Below are 13,774 nucleotides of genomic sequence, written 5' to 3'. Positions count from 1 at the left end.
ACATGCTTTCGCCTTCTCCACCCATCTTGAATGCACTCATCTCTAACACCAATCTATTGTCCTCACCCCCCCCCCGCAACCCCACCAAAACTACCCTTTTCCTCTGCCTTTCATTCAATGTACAAACCTCTGGGACTAACTGTTCTCCAGCCCCATGACCAACTTTGATAGGCAGCCTCAGGCAAGTACTGACCATAACATCCCATGGCTATACTGGACTGACCATAGCTTATTGTAGTGGAACATATCCCCTGAACATGACCACCCAAGCAGTTGACTAACTATGGCTAAACCTCTGGAATATCTACAGACTCTGCCCTAGACTGACAATACTGAAACTATCTGATTGACAGCAGCTTCTTTGACTTGATTGGCAATTACCCGCCACAGATTTTGAGATACAGCCATTTGGTTGAAAATCATGCATAGTGTTTGCTGTGCTGCCAGTTCCCACATTCTGCACATTTGAGATTAACTCTGACTGTGTTGTACAGCAAGATGTCCACCCCCTAGACCAAGAACTACTGACAAGCAGCCTCGCTCTGACTGTGCCAAACAGCCAGGGAATGCAACTGTACAATGAGCCTTTAGGCTTTGGCTGAGGTGTGTCATGTTAAAAGACATAGCAAGGCAAAACAAAATATAGAATTGCACAGAGATAATGGGAACTGCAGATGCTGGAGATTCCAAGATAATAAAATGTGAGGCTGGATGAACACAGCAGGCCAAGCAGCATCTCAGGAGCTTTTGTGCTCCTGAGATGCTGCTTGGCCTGCTGTGTTCATCCAGCCTCACATTTTATTATCATAGAATTGCACAGCATGGAACCAGACCCTTCAGTCCAACTCATCCATGCTAACCATGTTTTCCAAACTAAGCTAGTCCCATTCGCCTACATTTGTCCCACATCCCTCTAAATCTTTCCTGTTCACATACCTGTCCAAATGGCTTTTAGATATTGTATTGTAACCGCATCTACCACTTCCTCTGGCAGTTTGTTCCCTATAAGCACCATCCTCAGTGTGAAAACGTTGCCTCTTAGGTGCCTTTCCCCTCTCACCTTATACCTATGCCCTCTTGTCTGAGCACCTCTACCCTAAGGAAAAGACCTTTGCAATTTACCTTCTCTATACCCTTCATGATTTTATAAACTTCTATAAGATCACTCCTCAAACTCCTATGCTCTGGGCAAAAAAGTCCCAGCCTTTCCAGCCTCTCCTTATAACTCCTTATAACTCAAATCCTCCAGTCCCAGTAACACCTTTATAAATCTTTTCCACACTCTTTCCAATTTAGTAATGCAATATACTATTATATATTGTATTTATATAAGGCACTGTTCTTCTCACCATGAATTCCACATATTACCACCTTCTCTGGCATTACTCCTCCTGAATTACATATCTCCTCACCATCAAAGATTGACTTGCTCCCATATATCTTAAAATTTTAATTTCTTTACCTGCTCCTCCTGGCACACATGAGTAAACCTTACTCTCGTAAGTAAATTTTTTGCAGAGGTCTGACACTTTCTTCCCACCCAGTCCCTGACCAGGTTGTACACTCTGTTGCAGTGATAATGGGAACTGCAGATGCTGGAGAATCCAAGATAATAAAGTGTGAAGCTGGATGAACACAGCAGCCCAAGCAGCATCTCAGGAGCACAAAAGCTGACGTTTCGGGCCTAGACCTTTCATCAGAGAGGGTGTTGGGGTGAGGGTTCTGGAATAAAGAGGGAGAGAGGGGGAGGCGGACCGAAGATGGAGAGAAAAGAAGATAGGTGGAGAGTAGAGTGTAGGTGGGGAGGTAGGGAGGGGCTAGGTCAGTCCAGGGAAGACGGACAGGTCAAGGAGGTGCGACGAGGTTAGTAGGTAGGAAATGGAGGTGCGGCTTGGGGTGGGAGGAGGAGATGGGTGAGAGGAAGAACAGGTTAGGGAGGCAGAGACAGGCTGGGCTGGTTTTGGGCTGCAGTGGGGGGAGGGGAAGAGCTGGGCTGGTTGTGTGGTGCAGTGGGGGGAGGGGACGAACTGGGCTGGTTTTGGGATGCGTTGGGGGAAGGGGAGGTTTTGAAGCTGGTGAAGTCCACATTGATACCATTGGGCTGCAGGGTTCCCAAGCAGAATATGAGTTGCTGTTCCTGCAACCTTCGGGTGGCATCATTGTGGCATTGCAGGAGGCCCATGATGGACATGTCATCTAAAGAATGGGAGGGGGAGTGAAAATGGTTTGCGACTGGGAGGTGCAGTTGTTTATTGCGAACCGAGTGGAGGTGTTCTGCAAAGCGGTCCCCAAGCCTCCGCTTGGTTTCTCCAATGTGGAGGAAGTCACACCGGGTACAATGGATACAGTATACCACTTCCTACAGACAAAGGGGGTGGCCATGGGCACCCGCATGGGCCCCAGCTATGCCTGCCTCTTTGTACCTTACGTGGAACAGTCCATCTTCCGTCCCTACACAGGCCCCAAACCCCCCTCTTCCTCCGTTACATTGATGACTGTATCAGCGCCACCTCTTCCTCCCCAGAGGAGCTCGAACAGTGTTCATCCAGCTTCACACTTTATTGTCTTGTACACTCTGTTACAGCCTTTTAGCTTGCACTGTGCTTTCCTTTCCCGTGGAATCAGAGAGTCATAGAGATGTACAGCGTGGAAACAGACCCTTTGGTCCAACTCGTCCATGCAGACCAGAAACCCTAAATTAATCTAGTCCCATTTGCCAGCATTTAGCCCATATCCCTCTAAATTCTTCATATTCATATACCCGTCCAGATGCCTTTTAAATGTTATAATTGAACCAGCCTCCGTCACTTCCTCTGGCAGCTCATTCCATATATGCACCACTCCTTGAGTTAAAACATTGCCCCTTAGGTCCCTTTTAAATCTTCCCCTCTCACTTTAAACCTATGCCCTCTAGTTTTGGAATCCCCCTCCCCGGGGAAAAGACCATGTCTACTTACCCTATCCATGCACCTCATGATTTTATTCATGTCTATAAGGTCACCCCTCAGCCTCCAAAGCTCCTGGGAAAATAGCCCCAACTTATTGAGCCTCTTTCTCTAGCTCAAGCTGTCCAACCCTGGCAACCTTGTGTGAACCCTTTCAAGTTTCAAACATCCTTCTTCTAACGGGGAGACCAGAACTGCACCTAGTATTCCAAAAGTGGCCTAACCAATGTCCTGCACAGCTGCAACAAGACCTTCCAACTCCTATACTCAATGCACTGACCAATAAAGGCAAGCATACCAAAGCCTTGATAATGAAATGTGAGGCTGGATGAACACAGCAGGCCCAGCAGCATCTCAGGAGCACAAAAGCTGACGTTTCGGGCCTAGACCTTTCATCAGAGAGGGGTTGGGGAGAGGGTTCTGGAATAAATAGGGAGAGAGGGGGAGGCGGACCGAAGATGGAGAGAAAAGAGGATAGGTGGAGAGGAGAGTATAGGTGGGGAGGTGGGGAGGGGACAAGTCAGTCCAGGGAAGACGGACAGGTCAAGGATGTGGGATAAGGTTAGTAGGTAGGAAATGGAGGGGTGGCTTGGGGTGGGAGGAAGGGATGGGTGAGAGGAAGAACAGGTTAGGGAGGCAGAGACAGGTTGGACTGGTTTTGGGATGCAGTGGGTGGAGGAGAAGAGCTGGGCTGGTTGTGTGGTGCAGTGGGGGGAGGGGACGAACTGGGCTGGTTTTGGGATGCGGTGGGGGAAGGGGAGATTTTGAAGCTGGTGAAGTCCACATTGATACCATTGGGCTGCAGGGTTCCCAAGCGGAATATGAGTTGCTGTTCCTGCAACCTTCGGGTGGCATCATTGTGGCACTGCAGGAGGCCCATGATGGACATGTCATCTAAAGAATGGGAGGGGGAGTGGAAATGGTTTGCGACTGGGAGGTGCAGTTGTTTATTGCGAACTGAGTGGAGGTGTTCTGCAAAGCGGTCCCCAAGCTTCAAAATCTCCCCTTCCCCCACCACATCCCAAAACCAGCCCAGTTCGTCCCCTCCCCCCACTGCACCACACAACCAACCCAGCTCTTCCTCTCCACCCACTGCATCCCAAAACCAGTCCAACCTCTCTCTGCCTCCCTAACCTGTTCTTCCTCTCACCCATCCCTTCCTCCCACCCCAAACCGCACCTCCATCTCCTACCTACTAACCTCATCCCACCTCCTTGACCTGTCCGTCTTCCCTGGACTGACCTATCCCCTCCCTACCTCCCCACCTATACTCTCCTCTCCACCTATCTTCTTTTCTCTCCATCTTCGGTCCGCCTCCCCCTCTCTCCCTATTTATTCCAGAACTCTCACCCCATCCCCCTCTCTGATGAAGGGTCTAGGCCCGAAACGTCAGCTTTTGTGCTCCTGAGATGCTGCTGGGCCTGCTGTGTTCATCCAGCCTCACATTTCATTATCTTGGATTCTCCAGCATCTGCAGTTCCCATTATCACTCATACCAAAGTCTTCTACCTGTGACTGCACTTTCAAGGAACTATGAACATGCACTCCAGAGTCTCTTTGTTCAGCAACACTGCCCAGGACCTGCATAAATCCTGCCCTGATTTGCTTTTCCAAAATACAGCACCTCACATTTATATAAATTAAACTCCATCTGCCACTAGGCCATTAGCCTATCTGATCAAGATCCTGTTGTACTCTGAGATAACCTTCTTTGCTGTCCGCTACACCTTCAATCTTGGTGTCATCTGCAAACTTACTAACCATACCTCCTGTGTTCACATCCAAATCATTTATGGAAGTGACAAAAAGCAGTGACCAAAACACTGATCCTTGTGATACACCAGTGGTCACAGGCCTCCAGTCTGAAAAGCATCCTCCACCACCACACTCTATCTCCTACCTTCGAGTCAGTTCTGTATCCAAATGGTTAGTTCTTCCTGTGTTCCATGGATCTAACCTTGCTGACCACTCTACTGTGAGGAAACTTGTCAAATGCCTTACTGAAATCATATGGATCACATCCACCACTCTGCCCTCATCAATCTTCTTCATTACCTCTTCAAAAATCTCAAATAAGTTATTGAGGCATGATTTCCCACTCACAAAGCCATGTTGACTATCCCTAATCAGTTCTTGACTTTCCAAATACATTGAAATCCTGTCCCTCAGGATTCTCTCCAATAACTTACTCATCACTGTATGTCAGGCTGACTGGTCTATAGTTCTCTGGCTTTTTCTTACCACCTTTCTTAAGTAGTGGCACCACGTTAGTCAACTTCCAGTCTTCTACACCTCGCCTGTGGTTGTCGATGATACAAATATCTCAGCAAGGGGCCCAGCAATCACTTCCCTAGCTTACTACAGAGTTCTCAGGATTTATCCAACTTTATGAATTTTAAGCCATCCAGCACCTCCCCCTCCGTAAAATGGGCATTTTTCAAGATGTTGCGATTCATTTCCCCACATTCTATATCTTCCATATCCCTCTCTACAGCAAACACTGATGCAAAATACTTGTTTAGTTTCTCCTCCATCTCCTGCAGTTCCACATGTAGGTAGCCTTGCTGACTTTCAAGGACCCCCATTCTCTCCCTAGATACCCCTTTGTCCTTAATCTATTTGCAGAATCCCTTTGGATTCTCCTTAACCCTATTTTCCAAAGCTTTCTCATTACCCCTTATGGCCTTCCTGATTTCCCTCTTAAGTATAATCCTACTGCCTTTATAGTCTTCTAGGGATTCACTCGATCTCTGTTGTCTATACTTGCTGTATGCTTCCTTCTTATTCTTGATGAAAATGTCAATTTCTCTCATCATCCAGCATTTCATACACCAAACCAGTCTGGCACTTTATACCACAACAACAAAATTCACTGGCTTATCCTGTTTTCTCATATCTGTCTTTCCAATGCTTTTTCTAAGCCACCAACACTGCAACTTCATGCGGCCTACTTTATTGCAGTGAAAACATCTGAGCTTTTTCACTTCTCCTTCCCCCGCATGAGTTGCCTTTTTACCCTGTGGTAAACCACCTTTAGTATTTTCTTGGAGATAGTAAGAACTGCAGATGCTGGAGTTAGAGATAACACAGTGTGGAGCTGGAGGAACACAGCAGGCCGGGCAGCATCAGAGGAGCAGGAAAGCTGATGTTTCAGGTTGAAACCCTTCTTCAGAAAAATTTTCTTCTGAAGAAGAAGGGTCCCGAAACAAAATGTCAACTTTCCTGCTCTTCTGATGCTGCTGTGTTCCTCCAGCTTCACAAGCGTTGACTCTGACTCCAGCATATGTTGATTCTTTCACTACCTTTTGCAGACACAATCTAACATATATGTTCTTAATGACTTTAAGGACTCAGTCAGTAGAGGTGTTGTCGTGCCACTTTTGTGTGACTTTGAAGTTCCCCATGTAGGGTACTGCCAGTGTCCTTGCCACCCTATGTACTTCCTCCAAGTACTGTTCAATGAGGAGGTGTAATGATTCATCAGCTGAGGGGAGCATGGGATGCAGTATGTGGTAATCAGTAGGATGTTTCCTTGCCTATGTTTGAGCTAATTACCATGGGACTTTATGGGTTTTGGCATAAATATAAAGGACACCCTCCTTACTGCATGCAAATATGCCATCATTTCTGATGCAAAGTAGACAGCGTTGCTTGGGGCATGGTCTGCAAGGTACAATTCAGAGAGTAAGACTATGTCAGACGATTGCTTGATAAGTCTGTGAAACTGTTTTCCCAATCTTATCACAAGCCCCAAAATGGTATTAAGGAGGATGTTTCCAGGGTTGACAGGACTAAGTTTTTCATTGACGTTATCAATGCTTAGGTTTCAGTACTTTTTTGTAGTAAAGTACAAAGTCATAGTCATGTTGATTAGCTTGCTACATCATTTTAGAGGCAGTTGAGGATCACCCATATTGCTGTGCTTCAGCAGTCACATGTCCACCAGGCTAAATAAGGACGGCAATTTCTTTCTGAAAAAACATAAGTGAACCATTGAATGCATGAATCAATAAAGCACCGAGCTCATGCAGGAAGTGTTATTGAAGGCAAATGGAATATTAGCCTGTATTGTAATGGCGATAGCATTTAAAAATGGTAAAGGCTTGCTATGACGGTACTGTACACCTTGATAACTGCATGAAGTTTTGATCTCCTTGTTTAAGGAGCAATATAAGCTCTTTGTATGTATTTCAGAGAAGGTTTACTGGGCTGGTTCCTGGGTGATGAGGTTATCTAGCGAGGAACGTTTAAGCAGGTTGGGCTATACTCTTTGGAATTTAGAAAAATGAAAGGTAATTTTCTTGAAACATATAAAATCCCAAAGGGGCTTGATAGGGTAGATGTTGAGAATGAATTTTCTTCCCTTGGGTCAGTCTAGAACCAGAACATGCAGAATAAGGTATCCTCTTTGATTGAGATGCAGCAGACTTTTTTTTCCCCTCAGATTGTCTTCAATCTTGTGAATACTCTTTCCAAGGGAGTAATAGAGGCTGGTTAATTCAATATGTTCAATGCTAACTTGAAGATGTTGTTGATCTACAAGAGAGTCAACAGTTATGGGAAAGGGTGGAGGCAGTGTGAACGGTGGGGATATAACAGGTAGAACAGTGGAAGTTAGGCCAATCAGATCAGACATTGTCTAATTGACTGTAGAACAGTAGAACTTGAGCAACCAAATAGCCTGCTAATTTTCCTATTTCAGAAGAACATAAGAAAACCCTTCTTTTATGAAGTGAATGATCAGCATTTAGAATACAGTGCCAAAGAACAAAGGGATATCAAATTCACGCATGGCTTTTGATGTATTTTGCCTCTTGTAGGCCATCTTTTCTGATGTGATAATGCTCATGTTATGTCTTGTAATATAAAAAAACTGAGACATGGTTAATGTGGTATTGAAAGATCCAACAAATGTTTAATACAGTTCACTAACATATACAAATATTATATTCACAAGCACATGCATGTCAGCACTAACATTAAGCTATTTGGTCACAAAGAGTAATGTATTTCTATAAGAATATCATGCTTCAAGTAATCTGAATTAAGATGGATTCCAAGACCTTTATGCCCTCAGATCACATGCTATAGTTATGATAGCCTGACCATGTCTCTTAAAGGTATATTGACTTACTATGAAACAAAATGCAACAGCTTCCAAAAGCAAATTGGATAATCAGCAAACAGAAGAGAAAGTGCAGGGCTGTGGGGTATGAGGAATGGGCCCAGCACTAGCTGAGGGATGAAATAGCATGCAGAATGGCCTACTTCTGAGCTGTACAAGGGATCTATATTATCCGTCATCGTTAAAAGTGTTGTTTCGCACTCACTTCACTGACTTTTTGAGGAACAAAGCATAAAATTTCCTGACACTCACATCATTGTGTCATGTCGTACAGTACAACTCGTAATTCACATTATTTACCAGAAATTCCCTGTATCAAAGTATCAATGCCTGGAGACAGTACCAAGTGATCAAAGCATGCCAAAGTACGCAGTGACAAAATTAGTCAGAACCGTAGCCCAGAGCCAAGAACTTCCATGGTAGGTCAGAACCATTGTAAGACAGTTAGGCTAGAATCACTGAGGCTAGACTCAGGCCAATTTGCAACAGAGGTCTGTATCACCACATGGCAGGGGTTAGGGTGCAATATATCCACAAAAATAGAACCATAGACTCCCTCCAATGTGGAAGCAGTCCATTCAGCCTATTGAGTCCACACTGCCCTCCAAAGAGCATCTCTCCTCTTCTATAACCCTGCATTTCCCATGGCTGATTCAGCTAGCCCACACATCCTTGGACACTATGAGCAATTTTGTATAGCCAATCTACCCATCCTGCACATCATTGGACTGTAGGAGGAAACTGGAACAAATCCATGCAGACAGAGGGAAAACATGCAAACTCAACACAGACAGTTACCCAAGGCTGGAACCAAACCCAATTCCCTGGTGCTTTGAAACAGCAGTGATAACCATTGACTAACATGCTACCCAAATAGGAAGAAGAAACTTGAGGTAATGATGAGTGGGAACATATAAATCTGTCAGAAAATTGTGACTGCTGCTGAAACTGCAACACTGTGTGTTGAAATAATTCCTTTCTTGTGTTCTGGAGCGTGAGGAGAGAAATATCACCATGAATTTATTTTTGTGAGCATGACACTTTGCACATTTAAAATTTGGATTAATTTGGATGATGGAATGTTTAGGCCCTACTTGGAAAACCAGGTTTAGCGCTTTACTGACAAAGGCTTTGAGATCTCGGTGGCCAGCAACAGTTGCACATGTGGGAATGGAAGAGAAGTATAATACATATAAAATATGTATTTTATTTGATAGGTATCAAACACGTTTCCCTAGGTAATAGAAACAAAAACAGAAATTGGTGGAAAAGCTCAGCAGGTCGGGCAGCATGTGGAGAGAAATCAGAATTAACATTTCAGGACAAGTTCTTAGTTCCGAGGAAGGGTCACTTGACCCGAAATGTTAACTCTGATTTGTCTCCACAGATGCTGTTAGCCCTACTCAGCTTTTCCAGCAATTTCTGTTTTGTTTCTGCTTTACAGCATCCGTTGTTCTTTTGGTTCTCCTCAAAAATAGATCCTTGCCCTTATTCCATTGTTTCTTATGGGAGATATTACCCCAATTTGAATCAAATCGGTGACTTTAATGCTTTCCGAGACCCTATCTCCCACTCTCCCTCTATTTACATTATTCCTACGGGGAAAGTTCCTCAATGTCAATCGGTTTGATACAAGTTACACTTTCTGGGTATGTAACCACAACTTAGATCAAGGTCCTCATGATTCTACATTGTCAGAATTTGCAGAGTTTGCTCCAATCTATTCCTTCAGCCTGATATGAGAAGTGAGTGGAAGTGGCTGAAAATTGGCGTCTGTAATGCCAAGATCTCATAGGTGAGACTATGTTGTCTCATGGACACAACATTTCAGGCTGAAGTTTGCTCACAAATGCTTCAGACTTCTCCAGTTGTCTCTAGGGATGCTACACACTATGTGCCAAATATCACTGGCTGGGTTTGTAGGATATTTCATAATCAATCTGTTCACAGGTATTGTTTAGAGCAGAGGTAGAAACTGCCGATGCTGGAGAATCTGAGACAACACGGTGTGAAGCTGGATGAACACAGCCGGCCAAGCAGCATCTCAGGAGCAGGAAAGTTTGACATTTCGGGCCTAGACCGTTCTCGACCCGAAACGTCAAACTTTCCTGCTCCTCTGGTGCTGCTTCGCCGGCTGTGTTCATCCAGCTTCACACCGTGTGGTCTACTGTTTCGACCCCTCCGGAACAGTGAGGTTTGAACTCATGCCGCGCCCATCTCTTTGTGGAATAGGTTTGAGCTGATGGATGTGGTCACAAGCCTTCGCTCCGCCCCACTGTACATAAATAACCGAGTCCCAGAGAGGATCACATGCAGTTTGCTGTCTCGTTCTGACCACCACAGAAATGGAATACAGAAGTGACCAAATGGCAGTGAACCCTTGCCCTTACCCTTACCAGGAACAAAAGCAGTACGGCCAGGCGATGACCAGCACCGTCGTGAACGTAGGACCGAATGTGTCCTCGGTCCGGGATCATTTCCTCTGGTCCATGTTCAACTTCTTCTATCTGAATTTCTGCTGCCTCGGCTCCATGGCGCTGGTGTTCTCGGTTAAAGTGAGTACGGACGCGGGGAAAAGGGACAGAGACCACCGAGGGAGGGTGTGGGATCTTGATAAGAGGGTACGGTGGGGGCAACAGAGCTCGGTGATACGGACCCGGAGCCCTGGGGATTGGAGGAGAGGGGTGGTTTGCTCTACAGTAATGTGACTTTATCGGGAATATCGCGCAGTTTCTGAAAGCGAAGAGGGCGCTGATGGTATCAGTTATCGGTGCCGCTGTGCCGTCATGTGAAAGATTTGGTTCGTTTCTTATTCAGGGAACTGTCACAGGTTGCTGACAGCAGTATTAGACCATGGATTGTTAAATAAAACATGCAGCACGTAAACAGACCATTCGGCCTCTCCATTCTGTGCTGGCTTTGAGTGAGCTGTTACGCTTCGCCCCTCACATCTGTTTTAATGACCAGAACCCTGTTAGTTAATTCACATCCTCAAATTCCTGCCCAAGTTTTTCATGGCCCAAGTTTCCAGCCACTTTCCTGACAGCATGAGTGAAATCATTTCTCCTCACTCTCCCTCGGCTCTTATCATTGATGTTAAATCCTCAAACCAGAAGGAAGTCGTTTTTATCTCTAGTTTATCAAAACATTTCATCTTGAGAAGCTTCAAATTAGTCATCTCTTGAAAAGGAAAGCAGTTCTAATTGTGCCAAACTTTTCGCAAAATCAAGTCCCCGATAACCAGCTTCTCTGGTTCAAAAGCGGAAACCAGATTTGTAACCTCCAGAAGATTTTACTGACTGTTGGGGCAGGAGTAGGTTTCCTAGCTAAAGTTGCTTGGTTACTGTAGTTTGAATTATGTGTCCGGACCCATACAGTGCAACACTGTCAGACCAGACAACTTCCGACATTCTACCTTACTGAGTACTGTATAACTATTGTGCAATATTCAAACTGATCTTACAGGGGTTTTTTTTGGTGGATCCTGCAGTTGTAAGGTTGACAAACCCAGCCAATCCGTTATCTCAATGTCACTGTACAACGGGTTATTGAAAATAATTCACTATTTTGCACTGTTATGTTCATGGATGTGAATCGTGAGCAATCAATATTCTTTCTTGCCTTGTTAAGCAATGTTACTGAGTGTGACAAATCCATTTGCTCTTTATTGTTCAAAATTATTAAGTGCAAAATGCAAGAATTCTCTTATGTGAAATGAAACTGCACAACAGTGCTAACTTAATGCTTTTTTACACCAAGGCAATTTGCAGTTTTTTACAAAGGTACCAGAACTTCAAGCATTGAATTATTGTGTCCAGCTAACACTGAGATTTTCAAGTCTGGCTATATTAACAAATTAACATTTGTTTTCCTTCAGAGCAGAGATCGGAAAGTCGTGGGAGATGTAGAAGGAGCAAAGAACTATGGATCTACATCACGAAGTCTCAACATTGCATCCACAACACTGAGCATCCTTGTCATCATAATCATCATTGCATTACTCATTGGTGGCATAATAAGCATTCCGTCACACCGTGGATATAACATGGGTTAAAATAGCCTAAATCAATAGGCTCATTGCTTTATTCACCATGATTGGTGTTGCTTTGTAACCAAACTCCTTTCATGCATTCTGTTATTCATTTCTGTCAATAATGTTTCTGTAGTGCTGACATGTTTAAAGTTATGACATCTCAGTTAGACAGATTTATTTTCTTTATGCTCTGTCTGTGTTAATAAAACAATTGATGGTAGACCTACTGGCAAGTTTCCTGTCTTCACTTGTAAACACTTTATTTGATATTTTAAAAAATAAAGAAGCCCCTGAACTTGCAACTCCCCTCCAACCGATGGGTTCATAGTTAGTCCACAAAGTGTTATTGTCTCATGATACAGAGGTGCTGGTGTTGGACTGGGGTGGGCAATCAGAAGTCAGATGATGTGTTTTTTTTTCTGATGAAGGGTCCAGGCCCAAATCGTCAGCTTTTGTGCTCCTAAGATGCCGTTTGGCCTGCTGTGTTCATCCAGCTCCACACTCTTGTTATCTCCGAAGTCAGATGACACCAGGTTATAGTCCAACAGGTTTATTTGAAATCACAAGTTTTTGGTGTACTGCCTCTTCATCAGGTGAGGTCACACTTGTTATTTAAAATAAACCTGTGGGACTATAACCTGGTGTCATCTGACTACTGACGTTATCTCATGACAGTTTGTTCTAGAAAGAAAACATGTGAAATATAATCACAGGATTGAAGTTTTTAACATTGAGATGTTCATATTTACCCTCATGAACTGCCTGGACATGTCCTGGGAGTGAAAAGTTAGAGAATTGAATTGGTCTGTGCAATAAATCAATCAATTAGATGTAATTGGTCACTGGACCCAAATCATTAAGTGTAATTTCTGTCCACAGATGCTCCCAGACCTGCTGAGCTTTTCCAGCAATTTCTGCTTTTGTTTCTGATTCACAGCATCTGCAATTCTTTCGCGTTTTAGATGTAATGAACACCTCTCCTTGGTGGCTACAGGAATCCAATATGGTATAAAACGTCTGAAATGTGTGAAGAATTTATCACTGCCTCATGGAGCTATCTGGATGGACCTACTGGTCTTTTCCTATCTAATGTTAATTTTAAATCTGAGACAAATAATGTTTTTGTGAAGCAAAGTTGTTAAGGGATGTGGCCCAACAAACTTAAGCCACAGATCAGCTATGATTTCATCAAATAGCAGAACAGCTCAAGCAGCTGAATGGATAATTCTGTTCCTGTGATGTGTTTATATGTAAACTGAACTGAGCAGTTTTTATCAGCATCAGAAGGTTGAAGAGATCTGAATATTTTGATGCCTTCCCCGATTGGCACATCAGTGAAGTGGAAGCTAGGAAGCAGAATGGCATCAATCCTGCTGTGTTGTAAAACTGTGAGACTCTGAGCTGTGAATCTAACTGAAGTGACACCTGGAGGTTGAATCATAGGATGTCCTGCTCGTGGATTCGTTACAGCAACTGTTGTGCAACTGATTCAGGAATTAGTAGATCATCTGTAAATGGCAATAGTGCAGGTGAAACTAAGAATAGGGAAGAGATTGAGTAAATCCAGGTGGAAAAGATAAAGCAGAAGAGGAAGTAAGAATAGAGGGGGGAAATTCAGGACAAGAGGGAGAAATTTTGGCAGCAATTTGGGGATAATTGAGAAACTGGACA

General features: G+C 44.1%; 1 protein-coding gene across 1 annotated transcript; it reads left to right on the top strand.

The window, feature by feature from the left end:
• Positions 1-10,355: 10,355 nt before the first annotated feature.
• On the top strand, positions 10,356-12,329 carry LOC125459290 (dispanin subfamily A member 2b-like). The gene is made up of 2 exons (XM_048545572.2): positions 10,356-10,625; positions 11,948-12,329. Exons 1-2 carry the CDS (start codon positions 10,416-10,418, stop codon positions 12,122-12,124), a joined length of 387 nt encoding a protein of 128 aa, XP_048401529.1. The 5' UTR covers positions 10,356-10,415; the 3' UTR covers positions 12,125-12,329.
• Positions 12,330-13,774: the final 1,445 nt, after the last annotated feature.

This window comes from Stegostoma tigrinum, chromosome 17 (assembly GCF_030684315.1).
Source record: "Stegostoma tigrinum isolate sSteTig4 chromosome 17, sSteTig4.hap1, whole genome shotgun sequence".
In the NCBI taxonomy this organism is placed as follows: Eukaryota; Metazoa; Chordata; class Chondrichthyes; order Orectolobiformes; family Stegostomatidae; genus Stegostoma; species Stegostoma tigrinum.
The sequence above is the reverse complement of the archived record's forward strand: the minus strand, read 5'-3'. Positions and strand labels throughout refer to the sequence as shown.